The sequence below is a fragment of the Tachypleus tridentatus genome, chromosome 4, assembly GCF_004210375.1.
Source record: "Tachypleus tridentatus isolate NWPU-2018 chromosome 4, ASM421037v1, whole genome shotgun sequence".
Taxonomy (NCBI): domain Eukaryota; kingdom Metazoa; phylum Arthropoda; class Merostomata; order Xiphosura; family Limulidae; genus Tachypleus; species Tachypleus tridentatus.
This window is the reverse complement of record NC_134828.1, coordinates 40,413,788-40,430,777: the sequence shown is the minus strand read 5'-3', so window position 1 is coordinate 40,430,777 and position 16,990 is coordinate 40,413,788. Positions and strand designations below refer to the sequence as shown.

The window sequence follows — 16,990 nt, the reverse complement described above, 5'->3', positions numbered from 1 at the left end:
AAGCTGCATATGTATTTGAAAGTGTGACATCATAAAATCACAGCAAGCATCCATAACTGGGTATGATCCTTCCTATTTGTTTGAAGCCTAGGAATGCATTGTTATACCTTCAACAGTAATATGGTGTCATGCTTCCTCTCTTGGATGAAATGGTAAAATTAATTATTCCACCTAGACTGAGCTTCACTGCATTAATTGACAAGACTATGAGTCAGGGTGGAGTTGAAATTTCTATTAGGCCTCTAGGCTGAGGATACTGTGGTTTTGTACAGTTTCTTTATCTAGCACTTTTCTAACACTTTCTAAACAGCCAGTTCAAAATTCTAATCTCAAGTTCTATGCAGCTTTACATGGACCAAAAATATCCCTAATATCAATGGTATGTTCAATCATTAAGGTGAATCACAGGCCATTCTTTAACATCTTAGATCTTTTATAACAGATGAATGAGTTAATTTTCACTGGATGAGAATATGTAGAATTTTCTGAAAAAGGTCTTCCAGATGCCTTGGTCACGATGACAACAATTTCTGGCATGTGGCTACAATCTGGGTCTTGAAGACTGATGATCATGGCACACACTGTATAACTGTAATTGGTTTAAAAATATTTAAAAGCCATTCATCTTCCAATGTTCATAGTCTTGTTGTTGAGTTAATAATGTATAATGCTATGGCACCCTTGATGGAATTGACCAATACATCTTCTATCATCATAACACATGGAGTTGTTCTGGTTTAAAGCTAAACTTAGAGAACTACCCTGAGGTTTCATACTACCTGTTATTATATTTGCAGTAAATGCCATTTTCTTCCCTATAATCCCTACCTCATTTTACTGAAGATTCAATTACACAAATGTCTAAGAAAATATAATTCCATGATGTAAATATCCTTCATGTATGTTGTGTGAACCTTATGCATCACTGTGTTGCCTGTAGCTAATTATTTCATGGACTCATTTCAACATATCCATATAACATTCCGACTTGTCTAAACATTATTGGTGCTACACATATAGATCAATTACATGAGTATGTAATTTGCCCGTGCATTCTGTTTTTCAGGTCAGTCATGCTACTCTGAATGTTATCCTACATACTTTCACTGTTGTTGCCATTGTTCCATGCATTTTAGTTGTTTTTGTATATACCAAGTTTGGTGATGTTCTCTTGATTACTAACTTAAATACTATTCATACTCATCTTTAAAGTAGAGATTTCATCCATTAACAAGAAAATATGTGAAGTCATCACTTGTGGCATGCTTTTTATTATGCCTACCATGTTGCTTTTAATAGATTTCCCAATTTTAACTTGTTCTATGAGTATGAGTGAGGTCAAAGTGCACATGTTATTATTAATTTGATGGGAGAAGTATCAACTTTTCATTTTACCCTAAACTGCTGATTTTTCAACAGTTCTAGAGTTGAGAAAATATGAATTTTTGCATACAACAGACTTATAACATTTACTAAAAGTCTGTCACATTTTGCAGATATACTTAGCAAATTAAGCATTAAAGGCAACATTACTTCAATATGGGAGTCAGTTCAATGGAATGACTGCATACACATTCATTTAATTCTTGAACTGTCCTAAATTATCCACATGTACATCATTTACAGAAACAAAATCGCATGTGAAGAATATTTTAAAAATCACAATTTAACTCCATTTCAAAATTATTTAAGAAAGCCCTTTGACTGCTATGTAACAGCCAGCAGTATTGAAAATGGCTGTATTATAAGCAGTTTGGTGGGAAAAAAAGTATATCTGTAGTAAACCTGCATTTATATATTTGATGATAAATTATGAAAGAACCATGAACAATTACAATAACAGAATACAAGCACACAACAGTAAACCAACAGTTACTTGTATATATATTAAAGTTTTACTAGATTTTGTTATTGTTGGCTTCTTAAGGGTTTTGCCACAGTAGTTCAATGGCTTCGTCTGTTACTTAAATCCTACATGGCATTGCCTGGAGCTGCGATATTCCAATATTTCCATGTACGTTTTTCCCATGTATATTGTATTATCAGAAATCATTCAAAAAATTATCACAAACTGCATTCTATAACAATGTCTAGGCTTTGGGCCATCAAATGAATATTATGTTGCTAAGTTCAGTTAAGATAAATATTGGTAGGTCACATGTTTGATATGTACAACTGATGCCTTATTTTGGAGAATACTGGATTCTGAAACTACACACAATATTTAAAGGCATGGAATAAAGGTCTTCTGCAGTATACGTTCATCACAATTAGAAAAACAAAGATGAAATTAATCCAACTTTATAATTACAAAGAGTAATCAGCAAAAAAAAACAAATCCCATAACTTAACTATTAAAATTTTTCTAATACAGCTACTGTGATCTCAAAAAACAATAAACAATAAATAAATAAAATGTAGAATTTTCCTCATAATAATCTATTTATTCCAAAACTGCAAGCTCCCGTAAGAGCTCCTTGCAGACTAAATTTTAAATATAAACTTTATACAGACAAGAGACTAGCAGCATTTTTATCATGACACATTAATTTTATTTTCTCATTATATTTTGTAACTTACTCTGTATGTTTAGCTTATGTTTGTTTCTTGATAAATGAGAATTAATAAAACAAACCAATAACACATTCTGACCACCAATAATTTAAATACTTACTTTACTTAGCTTGATAACATAACACATCTGTTCAATGCTTTTAGCCTAAAGTAAATCTTGAATACTTTTTTGATTATCTGATGAACGTGTTGATAAAAAATACCTTTTACCAATAACCTGTGTTAACGTTACTTACTAACAATCTTTGTTTTCTCAGACTTACTCAACACAAGTCCAGTACTAAATAAATACAGTTACATAATAATAATTACATGCTAAAGGATATCTTTCAATAAGTAGATCTAGCAACTCTTGGGGTTGGCAAAAAGATCGAAACGTTGTCAGAAATGTGCGCACAAACATGGGATCAGCATACATGTGGTAGGTCAGTCTCTCTACCAGCTTCAGTAGTGTGGCTCCTTTGATCAGTGGAACTCCAGCATTTATCTTTCCCTCCTCAAAAATTATGTTGCTTTCAGAATCCTCAACTGCAAACCTGTATCAAAAACAGAATTTCATGATAGACATCATTAAACTATCACTTATTTCACTGTTATTTAAAACTGAATGCACAATTCAAATTACATGAAATAAATTCAACTAATAATAAACAGTTAAATGCTGCATTAGTTTTTCCCACACAACTATCACACAAGCTTGTGATGGATTTAGTTTTGAAATTTTTACATGTTCAACAGTAATTCATGTGTGTTGAATCTAAATATATCCAATTTTCTCCATTATGTACAGATTTTTCATAAAATGTCATACGTATTATGAATTATTCATAATTCAGTGAATTATTTTCACTGAAGTCAGGTTATGCTTAAAATGTTGACAACCACAAGCTACAGATTTCTCTAGACCAACCATGACATGAAAGTCTTACCAATCATCTAGAACTCAGAAGATTGTATATGTAACTGCTTGTACATAAACTATAAACAGTTAACAGGCTGTATGATGTGTCATTTCTGAATGGTATGTTTGTGTACTTTGACATTATTCTTTTCATTTTACTATTATTTATTCATTTCTGTGGCAACAAGAGGTTGTGTAAAAGACACAAAGATATTCTGATATGTTTGTGGTAAATTTTGTAAAGAAACAAAGGCAAGACATAACAGATCTCTTCAAAAACGTGTATTGAATATGTTTTGGAATAAAACTTGGAAACAAAGACAAATCACTGGCTATACAAAGTTTACACCACTTGCATGAAAGACAATTAACTGAAGGTAAGAAAGTCTTTGCCTTTTGGAATTCCAGTGGTCTGGGGTGAGCTTAGAAACCACGGAGATGGCTGTTGTTTATTCCTCATGTAACATGCTAGGCTACAACACTCTAAATAAATAAAAAATTTCTTATCCAAATCTTCAATCTGCTACAAAACCTCTTGCTCATAAACCTGATGTGCCTGTACCTACTCTACCAATCTTTTGCAAGACCTGTTGCTCAGGGACCTGATGTACCTGTACCTACTTCATTCGAGACTCTTGATACAGTTTCATCTCATTCTAAATCTAATAAACAGAAATAATGACAGGGAATGTTTTCAACCTGAAACAAACAGAAAGTTTTCATAAAGACAACACAGAAACAGAGAGGAGGTATCAGGGAAGTGGAACATCAGCATGATTGCTGATCACTGCTGGTTATTGAAACAACATGCTTCAGGCACAATACATATGAGAAAGACCACAATAAGTAGTTTTGACACTACTAAAACACAGATTTCACACAAAGAAAAAATCAGGATGAATGAGAATACATAATTTATTTGACATCAATGTCCTTCCCTTTTTCTTCTGTTGGTCTGTATTTTTTTAAACAAACATAATAAAAAATGTTCATTGAGGTAAATGAAATAATAATTTGATGCAAGACTTTTTGGTTCATGATTTGTAAAAAAAACAAAAAACCACACATCACGTGATAGGAAAAAAAAAATGTTTTTGAAACCTGTGTAGCAGAATTATAGAAAATCCATTATTAAAACCAAAACAACTTTTATGAAGTTTAAGTTCACAGGCCTGCGTTATTTACCAATCCAGGTGGCTTTGTACCTGACATTTCAACGTAAGCACATGTTTAACAAGAATCAAGTAAAAAAGAAGCCACTCACAACATCACAAATATATATTATGTATTTATAGCCACATGAATCAACTTTCAATGAAAAATAACCAACTTTTTAAATAGATCATAGACATTCACAGCATTTAATATGGTCTACATGTTTTGGTTTTGGTGCATATTACACAGCTGATTTTTGTTGTAGGATTCTAAAAAATATATGAATAATAATAATGAAATAATACTAAAATATACATTCACAATTTCAGTAAAGTATGAAACTCAGTATAAATCACCACTCACAAGTATAAATAAATCTACTATGGTAACTGTCTACTGTTAGAAAATTCACTGAAGTAGTTACAAACAACCACGAGACAAAGTATAACAGTGAACTTGAGAAATGATGAATCCTCAATGTGAAAGTTTCTAATTAATGCACTATAAGTTGCACAAGTTATTTTCCAGCTAATGTAAATTAGTAAAACAATTGATATTTTTCAATAGTAGAAAGTGAGGGACTTAAAAGCAATTCTTCAGAGCAAAAGAAAAAATGTAGGTGCTTAAGTTGCATTTAAAACTACCCTATGGAATACTGCATCCTTTACTAGTGTCTAAGTTCTGGTAAAATATTTACAGCCATTTTTTCTACAATGGCTTATAAAACTATAATTATTTATAATAAGGCTTGAGACACCGTTATAAATATACAACAACTTACTCTAACAAAACAAAGTGTTTCTGACTAGCATAAAGCAGTTTTTCCAATTATTATACCAATGCTTAAATGGTTTCAAAGAGCTTATATTTGTAGTGAAGAAAAACATAGAAAATTTTAAATAGGTGAAAATCTTGAATTAACTTAAAAACAGCCCTCCCTACAACCTTTGCAAGAGTTTGTTTAGTAGCTGTGTATAGACAGTAGTGTAGTATACCTAGCTTTTTTTTCTGTAGGCTTAATTTGCTTGAGCAGCTTCAAAATGAAAGTTAACCAACAGAAATGCAAAAACACTTTCTCCTCTTTCAAAAATCAACATAAAAATAGTCCTATGTCCTATGTAGGAGTCTTTTTAGTAAGATTAAATGAAATATACATAACCATTTTATCTGTAGACTTACAAAACAATAATAATAATAATAATATGAAAAATAAATGAACTCAAGCCACAGGAATTTTACAATCACAACACTGAAATACTAACCAAAAGTTGTTATGAGACATGCACATAACTAATACACTGCCTACATGAAAGGTGATTGAGGTTGCTGGACCCTCATAGTCTGCATTACTCAGACAGATACTGCAAACAAGACATGGTTCAAAATACTTTCAAGAGATAGTAGTGTCTTTGAAAATATAAACCTATATTTTTAAATCAGCAAGAATATTTATGAAAAAAAAAATTAATGTGTTGTTTACAGGTAAACCTCATCAGGGTTCAGCAGAAATGAAAGTTGGAACTTTATTTTTTTGTTGTGAAACATATTAATCGTAGATTATGCAGTGTTAAAATAAGACTTAAAATGATATGTTTTACTTATATTTTAAAATCTGATATATGCAGGTGCACCCTCTGGCACACCAGTTATACAAGTTCATCACACATTTATGTGTACCTGTACTCTTCAGGAGGAGGTAACCTCAGAGGATGTTTCTTCTCTTCACCTAAGAGGATGCTGTCTAGTGTTCTTTCTAGCATACTGAAAACAAATTAATACTTTAAAAACGTCTGTGAAAAACTTTGACACTTGTTCACTACACTAATATGATAAAACTATAAATATTACTTGAGATTTTTTTCTTTTTTTTTCCTTTTATTTGTTGAACACAGACAAATAAAATGAATATTATTGGTGTCATGTATTATAAGTCATCTCAGATGAGTCTCTAATTTATTATGTTACATATTATGATTTCAAATGACCTAAAACAAGTTGAATTGTAATTTTGATTTAGAAATTATTTACGCATCAATATGATATTTTCCAACAAATCTGACACACAAAATTTTCTTTCATAAAACAAATACAGAGATGCCAACTATTTCAAATGGCTGAGCGTAATGAATGTAAACAGAGCCCTTTATCAATTGCGGCTACTAGGCCTAATCAATGATCTAAGCTGTTTATTATTATATTATTATTATAACTATTATTATTTATTACTGCTATAGATTGCTCATTTATGACTGTTTTGTGTATTTAATAGATAAATTTAAAAAATTCTTTTGAAATTCTTTTTCATATTCTGAATTCTTACTCATAAATGTTGTTATCTGCATCGTTTTTGTCTTTGCCTTAGCTTTTTCTTGGTGAGATGCAATTTTGTATGTCTGGAACAATCGTTTATCCTGCCATGCGCCACAGAAAAATTGATGTGACAAACTGTACAAATTGCATGACTGTCACTGACTTTTGATGCAATAACCAGATATTTTGCACTATACTCTTTCCTAAATTTTTGATTCACAGTTTTAGTCCTCTTAGATTTGCCAAAAACAAGACAATCTGGTGAACGAGGCCTCTTTTTTTTCCATCTTGTGAACAATCGCATTGGTGTTTCTATGCCTCTTAGAAAACGAGAAATACCCATCTACGCGAGTGCTGATTGGCTGACAAGCACTGATGACATAACTATGGTTTCCCCCACGTACCCAGTATGGAGAAGCACCACACTCAAACTATTGGTAGACGTAGGAGATACAAATATTTTTTATTATTTCAAGCACAAACATGATTATCGCAAGTAGCCATTTGGATGATGTCTTTTATTTATTATCAAAATTTATTTGTATCTTACTAGAAATTTTCTTTTCACCCCTTTCAAGCCCTGGGGGAACAATTTATCACTTTACTATATAGGCCTATATAATATATAATAATTTGGGAGTTGCAACAAGTCGTAATATTTGTCTGTATGAGCATATAGTCGTAATGTGTACACCAAAATCGTAATGATTACGCTCAAATCGTAATGGTTGGCATCTCTGCAAATATGTTTTAATATATAAATAATTATGCAATTTATAATAATGGTTAATACAAACAATTATTATCAATAATTATTTATATGCAAAAGTTTTACAAACTTACAACAATATTGAGTCTTCTATCTGATCTGAAACTGAATATTTTATTGTTGGTTCATAATGAATGAATTAATTTCAAGTTGATATCAGTGCAGTTCACTTAAGGGATAGCTAGCTACCTCTTAACATTAGTTTTTCATGAATGAAAACATCTAATGTGTTTATAGAAATATTAAAGTCTGAAGTTAATCTGCTGAAATCAAACAGTTCATAATGTTCGAAATCTATAAGTGTTCTTGGTCAAATATCTAGTTTCCTTATTAATAGATGTTTATCACAGTAACACTTTTAGGTTTATAGTTTACTAACTGTAGGAAACCAACAATATAAAACTGTTTCTCATTGCATCAATTTATAACTTTTAGGTGAGGTTCTCAAAAGTTCAGTTGGCAACAATATTGGTAATCACTAGTACTTTACATATACAAATAGTACATTGTTGATTCTTACACTTCAGAATCTTCTACAAATTCAGGGAATAGGCAAGAATTTTACAGCATACATTAAATAGTACAAATTACCTACATTTTCAAATATAGATTTAATGTACACAAATGTCAATATTAAAATAGTTATATAATAGTAAATCTGTTACACTGGTTACAATTTTTTGTTTTTGTCTTTCACTATTTTCATGGTATTATAGTCACTATACCTTCTATAGTGTTTTCTCATTAAAAATCCTTACAGTTTACTGCTAATGCCATTTATTCCCTTCTTTGCAGAAAACTGTTGTATATAAAGCAAAAGTGGTGCTAGTAGTGCAAACAAGGTTTTGCACAATTCATACAGAATAATAATAATAGTATAACTGAAATGTATATATATTATATCCCTTGTTTCTCCAAATCTTAAAACATCAGAAGTTGTATTACATTGAATAATGTTCAAAATTCAAAACTATCTGCTAAATGTTTATCCCAATGTTCTGGATTTAAACATGATGTGTGTTTTCACAAATTGGTGAAACATACAGAACTACAACTTCTATCCAACTTATCTTTTGGCTCACATCTTAACCACCATTTGCATACTAACAACCTTTCTCTAAGTATAAATGTTTAAATTTCAGTCAGTATCTCAAACGTAAGACAAAACTGAAGCAGAAATTACCATGTTGGAATTGTACAATGTACATTAGTGAGAGTAGAATCTGCAGATATAGAACTGAAATATGGTCTAATAAAGTGCTTTGTATTTGAGAACTTGTTGAATATATCAACAGAGAAAAGAAAAATCAACAATTTCTTACCTTCTTGTATCTAAGAGAATGAGATTAGCCATCCAGATAGATTTTTCTTCTAGACTCTTACCAAACAATATAATGTGTGGTTGATCTCTAGGAGCTATTTCAAAGGCAAATTTCAGTTCTATAAAATAAATATTCAAAACAGAATAAGAATATAATCATTGCTTAAACACACACACACAAAAGAAACTACCATAGACTATATAATTCCATTCTAAAAAATAACTTCATTTCAGGCCCCTAAATGTACTTAATTAAGTCATGAGAAAATTATAGGACAACTTTATCTAAGAATATGGGAAAAATTATATGGATTCATAGAATATTACAGGTAAATATACAGTTGATAAATTAAATTTATAGTGTTAAAATGTACCCAAGACACTGAAAAATTATGCTGATTTTCCAAACAACCTATTTCTGTTTGTAGGTTCTTTGTAAAAACTAAAAATTTGCCTATAAGCCATTTATTGGTTCTATTTACTAAGGACTCTCACTCCAAGAATACATGATTAAGAAAATCCATTAATTCTGTTATTACTTCACTTATCATCTAGAAAAATTTCAGACATTGAAAATGTTTGCCAATTCATGTCATATGTTCAAGCAATGCTGCTCCAGAAGCGAATTTGTACTAGCCAACCCTGATAAGCTAGAAAAAAGGCAGCTAGTCAACAGCACCCACCACGAACTCTTTGGTTTCTCCTGTCTGACTGAATAGTGGGAGTTAACCTTCCCAAGACCCTAAAGTGTAGATCATAGTTTTGTTTTCCGCTAATGGGACATAAATAATGGCTCTGCAGATCCACAATCCAACATACCCAAGCTGATAGAAAAATAGGCAAACAGGGATAATGTCACATGCTACAACCTTTCTCATATTAATTCATTTTAATTCATCAATTCGTAATGGTAAATAATAAAGCAGTGCAGAATTTCACTCAATTAACCATTTTTGGGAAGAACAGATATTGCATACCTTACTATAACTTACTTAAGTAATAAATCATATATCTGAGTAGGTTAAGATAATTCAGCATTTTCCAACATTATAATTGATAAAAAAAATTACAATATTTTCCAGCCCCCAAAATATAGAAATTTATAGGTTTTTCAATGTAGGAATATTTAATAAGGAAGTTGAGAAGAATTTTATAAGGATTAATACACAACTTGAGGTCCAGATTTCACAGAGTAACTTAAGAGAAACATTATAAAGCAGCTTCTGATTTAAGGGTTTGTTCTTTCTGTCCTTTGGGCAGCAATACAAAACATACCAACGTCTTTCAACTGAATTCAGAATAGGGTTCTAGGTTGGCTGAGACAGATTCTGGATGTTATTTGCAACCAATAATATCTACAATAACACTACAAGTTACTTCATTCATGGACTTTAACTTTTAATAGTGAGCCAAGTTGCACTGTTACTACTCCCATCATTCTTCACAGTTGGGAGGGCCACACAGTCTGATTTTCATCAGACTGCTTATAATTTTGTTACTCTCTGTCTGAACCAAACAGGTTGGAGAATTTAATGATCTACATAGTAATTTACCATTTCATTTTTGCAGTGTGCAAGTAATACACTTAACTACACCTTAAGTTACATAAGACATTTGATATATATTATGCATAAAGGGTTGAGTGTATTATAGTGAAATAATTTTGAATATGCAAATGAGCAAGTCAAGTTACAATCACATCCAAGATAACGTTGCAGTGGAACTTCATGAATCAGAACTACATTTTCACACTGTGTGGTATTTCTCTCCAGAAACTAATTGCTTTAGGGAAGGGTAAAAGACTACAATAACCTTGACTACAACAGATACTGTGAGAGTAATTACTAAAATACACTAATGACAACAGGTTTCTGACATACTTTTACAAGAAGAATCCTACTGCTACAAGCTACAATAACCATGATTTCAACAGATATTATGATGGTAATTGCATAAATAATTAGTATATTAATATTAAAATTATAATTATTGTTGTGCAAAAACAAAATTTAAAGTTGGAAAAATAAAACTGTATCTCTACAACTTAAATATTCCAGTAACTTTTTCCTTTATCCTACATGTTCACATTCAATTCCTGCTTCAGAATCATCCAGTTCCTCAAACCTGGCAATGTTAAGTGATACAACTTTTTTTTTTAACTTGTAAAAATAGCAGTCACTCTCACATAATATGCTTTAAACATCAAAACACTTTCACATTGTTACTAGAACAGTAAGCATGTAATAGAAAAGAAGTTCAGCAATTATAAGACAGAATTTTCTATAATTTATTTTACATATTAAAGTATCTTACAAAAAAAATTATTTTGAACATGCAAATGAGAAAGAGAACAACTAAAAAATAAGGTATCTCCAATGCTATTCCCTACTAAATTTGTACTTTTCACAGTTTCACAATCTAGCCAATTCCACTTGTTTTTATGTCTTCTTTAAAGTAAAATATGCATACAAGTGATTTTTATACAAATATCAAATCTACTTGGAACACTATTCTTACACAACTTTGGTTTGAAATCTATTGTGAACACATTAAGACTTAAAAAATAGAACCTACATTTTTATGCAATTTTTATCACAAATATTAAACTTAATGCAATATAATGTTTAGCCAGCTTCCAAAACTAAAACTAACTGTAACATAAATGGAACTTTTTTGAATTTTTAGTTTCTAACATTAGATAGATAATGTGTTTATAACAACCTCAATAATCTCATTTTAATATAAATTAGAAGACTGTTTGAAGGAAATTTAGCCTGTAAATTAGCAAAATTATGTGATAGAGCTTTCAGATACACCTGCATAGTTATTTTACACCTAGAACTTTTGCTTATTTTCATTATCCTTTTCTATAGTTTTGTCAAGTAACATTAAATATTTTATAGATTTATGTAGTTTGGAAACAGCAAACAAATAGGGTAATTCAAAGTGGTAATTTACACTAAGAGTCAATTGAAGTTTTAATGATACTACACAGAGGTTTCATGATGAGTGTGTGTTGTGTGTTTAGAAGAAGCCTATCAACATAGCCAAGTCATTTCTTTAGGCTTAAGTTCACATTAATTTTGTACACAATTTCAAGGGAGGCTCTTGATTTAGTTGCAATAAAACTGTGTTCCTTGATTACTGATGACAACCAAGTTAATTATCTTCACTACTTAACTGATGACCAGCCTGTTTTACCCATGTTGGAATCCTACCTCATTAGTTTTTTGGATAAGACTCAACATTACCATGGATATTTTTTTCTTTATTGGTAAAATTTCATGCCTTTATGTTTTTTATAATTATACACAACTCAAGAGCTAAACCATTCTGTCATGTAGTCCTCTCAAAATGGGGTCATTTATAGATGTTACCTGCACTTTTAAATCACAAAACCGAGTTACAACAAGAGGATTAAAACTTGTAATATGAAATGTTAATTGCTGCCATAAATCACAAACCATTCTTTGTATTTGCAAAATTAATTGAAAAAATATACAGAGTTAATTTCCCAACAAAAATTATATAACAATTGCTTATAAATAACTCCAGAATTACAACCTACTTTAACCACTAGTAAATAATCCTATAAGCTGTTTTGAAATTTGCAATTTTAACTCCAAAACTGATAGAAAGGTAAATCATTCTAAAACTCTTGAGTTAAGTCCATAAAGATTAAAAAATTACCTTATTAAGAATAAAACATCTCTATTTTAGAAATAAAAACCAAAAATAATAATCAGTATCATAAGGAAGATTAATAATGTAACCATCTCTTTGTGTTTCAGATGATTTTAAGATAGTACAAAAATGGAAAAAGCACGAACAACTTCCTCAATATCCCATGTATAAAGCAACAATTTACCATTTAAAGCTAGTTATATAAAGGTAGTTGATTATAAATAAAGAGAAGTAGAAATTAAAATAAAATAAAGTGTTACTACACACAGATCACTGCAGAAAATAAGTAAAAAAACTTCCACAAAAAGATAGCATCCTAACCCTCATAAGTCACATATCTGAGTGAACAACAAATAATTAGACCTGAAATGTTTTGGTTAATACTTTGACTATTAGAAATAAAAAAACAGCATTTATCTTCAAAGTTCAATCACAGTAGTAAAATGCCCTTCCTACTCCACATACAGTACTTTTAACTATGAGGGTTCCACTCTCCAATTAGTATCTTTTAAATGAGAGCTCAGTTGGAAATGTAATCTTTAATAATTACACATACAAACTGACACATTGCTAGTTCATGAAGGTAACCTTGATACCACATATTTTCATACAGTGCTTTAAGCAAGATAAATCAAACAGTAAAAAGATTAACAAGAGGTAAATTAATATGCATATATAACTTACAAGAATACAATACAAATCTGAAAACCTTAACAATAAAAAACTTTTATTATAAAATTTCCACCAAAAACAGTACTAATTCTTTCTTTCAGAAGTAAAGAAAAACAGGAGTTTACTACTACATACACACAACTCAACAAAGGATTATTTTTTTACATTATAATGACATGAAGTATGTAAACCTTCAAGAAAGTCAAATTCCTTGCTAAATACAAGAACTTTTTAGAACTGACATACACTGACTTACTCAATTTTTTTAATCAAACTTTAAAGTTCAACCAACTACAATTTCAGAAAAAAATTTTAAGAATTTTAACTCTACATATAAATTCAAAATTTCTGATGCCAGAGTACAGGGTATCTTATTCTTATAATAATACATATTCTAATAATGCATAACCCATTCACTAGTGTAAAAGAAAGGTTATAATATGTCAATCCCACTACATCTGCCATATCTAGTGCCAACAAGCACTTTCACCCAGTACCAAGACTCATCAGCTTAGCTGGAATGTGACAGATAAAGCAGTAGTCTACATATTATGTTTGTATGTATGTACATGGATATGTGTACATATAGAAAACATTATTTTCATAGACAACACTTTATACAGTGAACCAGATCAAGCAAGTGATTTGATTGATTGATTGATTCAGTGTTTTATGGCACAAAGCAGCTAGGCTATCTGCGACAAACGTCCGGTAAAAATAAATTAAATGTAGTAAAATACAGAAAATGAAATGAAGGTAAAACATCATTGAAAAACAGAAAAAGCACAAAACCAATGTTGACACCTAGTTTACAATGGTAAGAGAGAAAGCAGAGTAAAAGAAGTTGTAAAGTTACTTACTCTAGCAAAATGGTAATGACCATAACCCGCCAGGAAGACTAACAGGTAAGTTCAAGAACCACCGTCAGTCACCTAAAGTTGGCCTTTCCAGTCCTGGTTCTGGGTTAAGTGTCATAGCACCCATTATCAAAATGTAAATTAATAAAAGTTTTAAAAGACATATAGCAAAATCGTAACAATGAGTAGCCAAATGTCCAGTAAAAAGGGAAAAGTAAATGTAGTAAAATTTGTAAAAGTAAACGAAGGTAAAAACAAAACAGCAATTAAAAACAGAAAATGCATAAAACCGATGTTGACATTCAATCTATAAAGTTGAAAAGAACTTCTGTAGCAGAATGGTAATGATCATAACTCTCCAGGAAGACGAACAGGCAAGTACCAGAACCATCGTCAGTCACCTGAAGTTTGTCTTTCCAGTCCTGGTTCCGGGTTATGTGTCATTATGGCCAGTACCAAAAGGTAAAGTAATAAAAGTGTTAAAAGGCATGCAACAAAATTGGAATAACAACTCGCCAGGACAACTAACGGGTAGTTCAAACAAGTAGTTCAAACAGCAGCGTCAGTCACCTGAAGTTGGCTTTTCCAGTCCTGGTGTTGAGTTATTTAATGTTCTGGCCATTTTTAAATGTCAAATTGAACTAGAGAGAATGAAACTGTGAAAAGGGAACCACAATTAAAAAGATGTAATGAATAAATATCCAACACTTAAATGAGATTAAAAAGATTAATGGCCATTACAAAACTAAAAACTTTATCAAGGTGGACAGTGTCACCATCACCAATAACACTGTCCAATGTTACAGATAAACCCTGGGAAAAAACATGTTTAAAATATTGCCGTCGTTGAGAATCGTAACGATGGCAAGAAAGTAAAATGTGGCTGATAGTGATTTGAGTGTTGCATGAACTACACATTGGTGCATCAGTTCCAGATAAAAAAAAACGATGAGTTAAAAAACTGTAACCAATGCGTAGTCTAGTTAGAACAACTTCCTCCTTCCGAACCTTATGGAAGCTAGACGGCCAAAGCCCAATATAGAGTTTTATTTGAAAAAGCTTGTTGTCACGTTGCTCACTCCAAGTGGACTGCCAGCTGGCATGGAGCCAAGCCTTGAATACAGGACCATAGTCCATGTATAAAATAGGCACAGTGCTGATAGTGCCAGAACAGAGAAATTTAGCTGCCATATCTGCAAGCTTGTTCCCGTGAATACCAACATGGCCTGGTATCCAGAAAAACTGGATAGAAGTAGCAGTTAATGAGAAATGGGCCAGTCGGTTTTGAATATCAGCAAGAACAGGGTGTGAGCCAACGTGTAGTGATTCCAGGGCCTGTATAGAACTAAGCGTGTCAGTACAAATAGTGAATTTGGAGTACTGCTCAGCTTCAATATGATACAGGACAAGAGATATGGTGTACAGTTCAGCAGTGAACACAGAAGCTGAAGAGGGGATTCTGCGCGCAACCACCGAACCGCAGCAAACCATAGCAGAGCCCACTGGATTACCTGATTTGGAACCATCTGTATAAATGGGAACGGAATGATTGTTTGAAAGATGTTCATTAAATAAATGACGGTACTTCCAATCTGGAGTATCTGCCTTTTTCAGATGACTGAAAGAAAGGTCACATTTGGGGGCTGTAATAAGCCATGGTGGGATGGGCCGAGGTGTGGAATCTCCAATGTTATCTAAGGACAGACCCAAGTCATCCAATTGCGACTGGATCCGAAGGCCAAACGGAGCAATGGCAGATCGTCTGTTCTGAAAAAGTACGACCCACTGAGGAAGAAAAACACATCCCCAGATGGGATGCTTTGGTAAAGAATGAAGTTTCAAAGAATATAGTAAAAGATAGTTGCAAAGATAGGTGCAGAGAAAGTTCATGAGATTCAACGTATAAGCTTTGAACTGGAGAGGTGCAGAAAGCCTCAGTGCAGAGTCGAAGTCCTTGATGATGAATGGGGTCTAGCATCTTTAAGGCTGAGGGTCTGGCAGAGCCATAGACCATTGATCCATAGTCGAGTTTTGATCGAATAAGAGCACGATATACCTCTAAAATAGAACATTGATCTGCTCCCCAACTGGTAGTAGAGAGGACATGAAGGATGTTCAGTGCTCTTGTGCATTTGACCCATAGCTGCTTTAAGTGTGGTATAAAAGTCAACCTACAGTCAAAGATAAGCCCTAAAAACTTGGTCTCAGGGACCACTGGCAGCAAAACTTCACCGATATCAAGTTCAGGATCAGAATGAATACCCAGTTGGCAGCAAAAGTGCATGCAAACAGTTTTAGAGAGAGAGAGAAATTAAAGCCATTCACCATAGTCCACTTCAGTACACAATTGAAGGCAGTTTGTAGTTGCCGCTCAATAAATCTCATGTTCGACGACTGACATGAGATGTGAAAGTCGTTGACATATAGCGCATTCACAATAATGAGAGGGAGTTGTTCAGTGATGGCATTTATCTTTATACTGAAAAGTGTGACACTCAAAACACAGCCCTGAGGGACTCCAAGTTCCTGTACAAAAGAACGGGAAAGTGTCGAACCCACAGGAACTTGGAATCTCCTGTCCATTAAAAAATTTTTAATAAACATGGTTAAATGGCCACGTAACCCATATGTATGGAAGTCGCGCAAAACGCCATACCTCCATGTTGTGTCACAAGCCTTCTCAATGTCAAAGAATATTGATACAAGATGTTGGCGTTTGAGAAAGGCTTTTCTGATTGACGTTTCAA

General features: G+C 32.1%; 1 protein-coding gene across 3 annotated transcripts in view; it reads right to left on the bottom strand.

The window, feature by feature from the left end:
* The window catches only part of Sos (Son of sevenless guanine nucleotide exchange factor), a 109,486-nt gene that overhangs the window by 25,770 nt on the left and 66,726 nt on the right, over positions 1-16,990 (bottom strand). For all 3 annotated transcript variants that reach the window (XM_076497905.1, XM_076497904.1, XM_076497906.1), the window contains exons 13-15: positions 9,032-9,149; positions 6,308-6,391; positions 2,901-3,110 (exon numbers count right to left, since the gene is read on the bottom strand). In XM_076497905.1, coding sequence (XP_076354020.1) covers positions 2,901-3,110; positions 6,308-6,391; positions 9,032-9,149 — 412 coding nt within the window. The remainder of the gene's footprint in view (positions 1-2,900; positions 3,111-6,307; positions 6,392-9,031; positions 9,150-16,990) is intronic.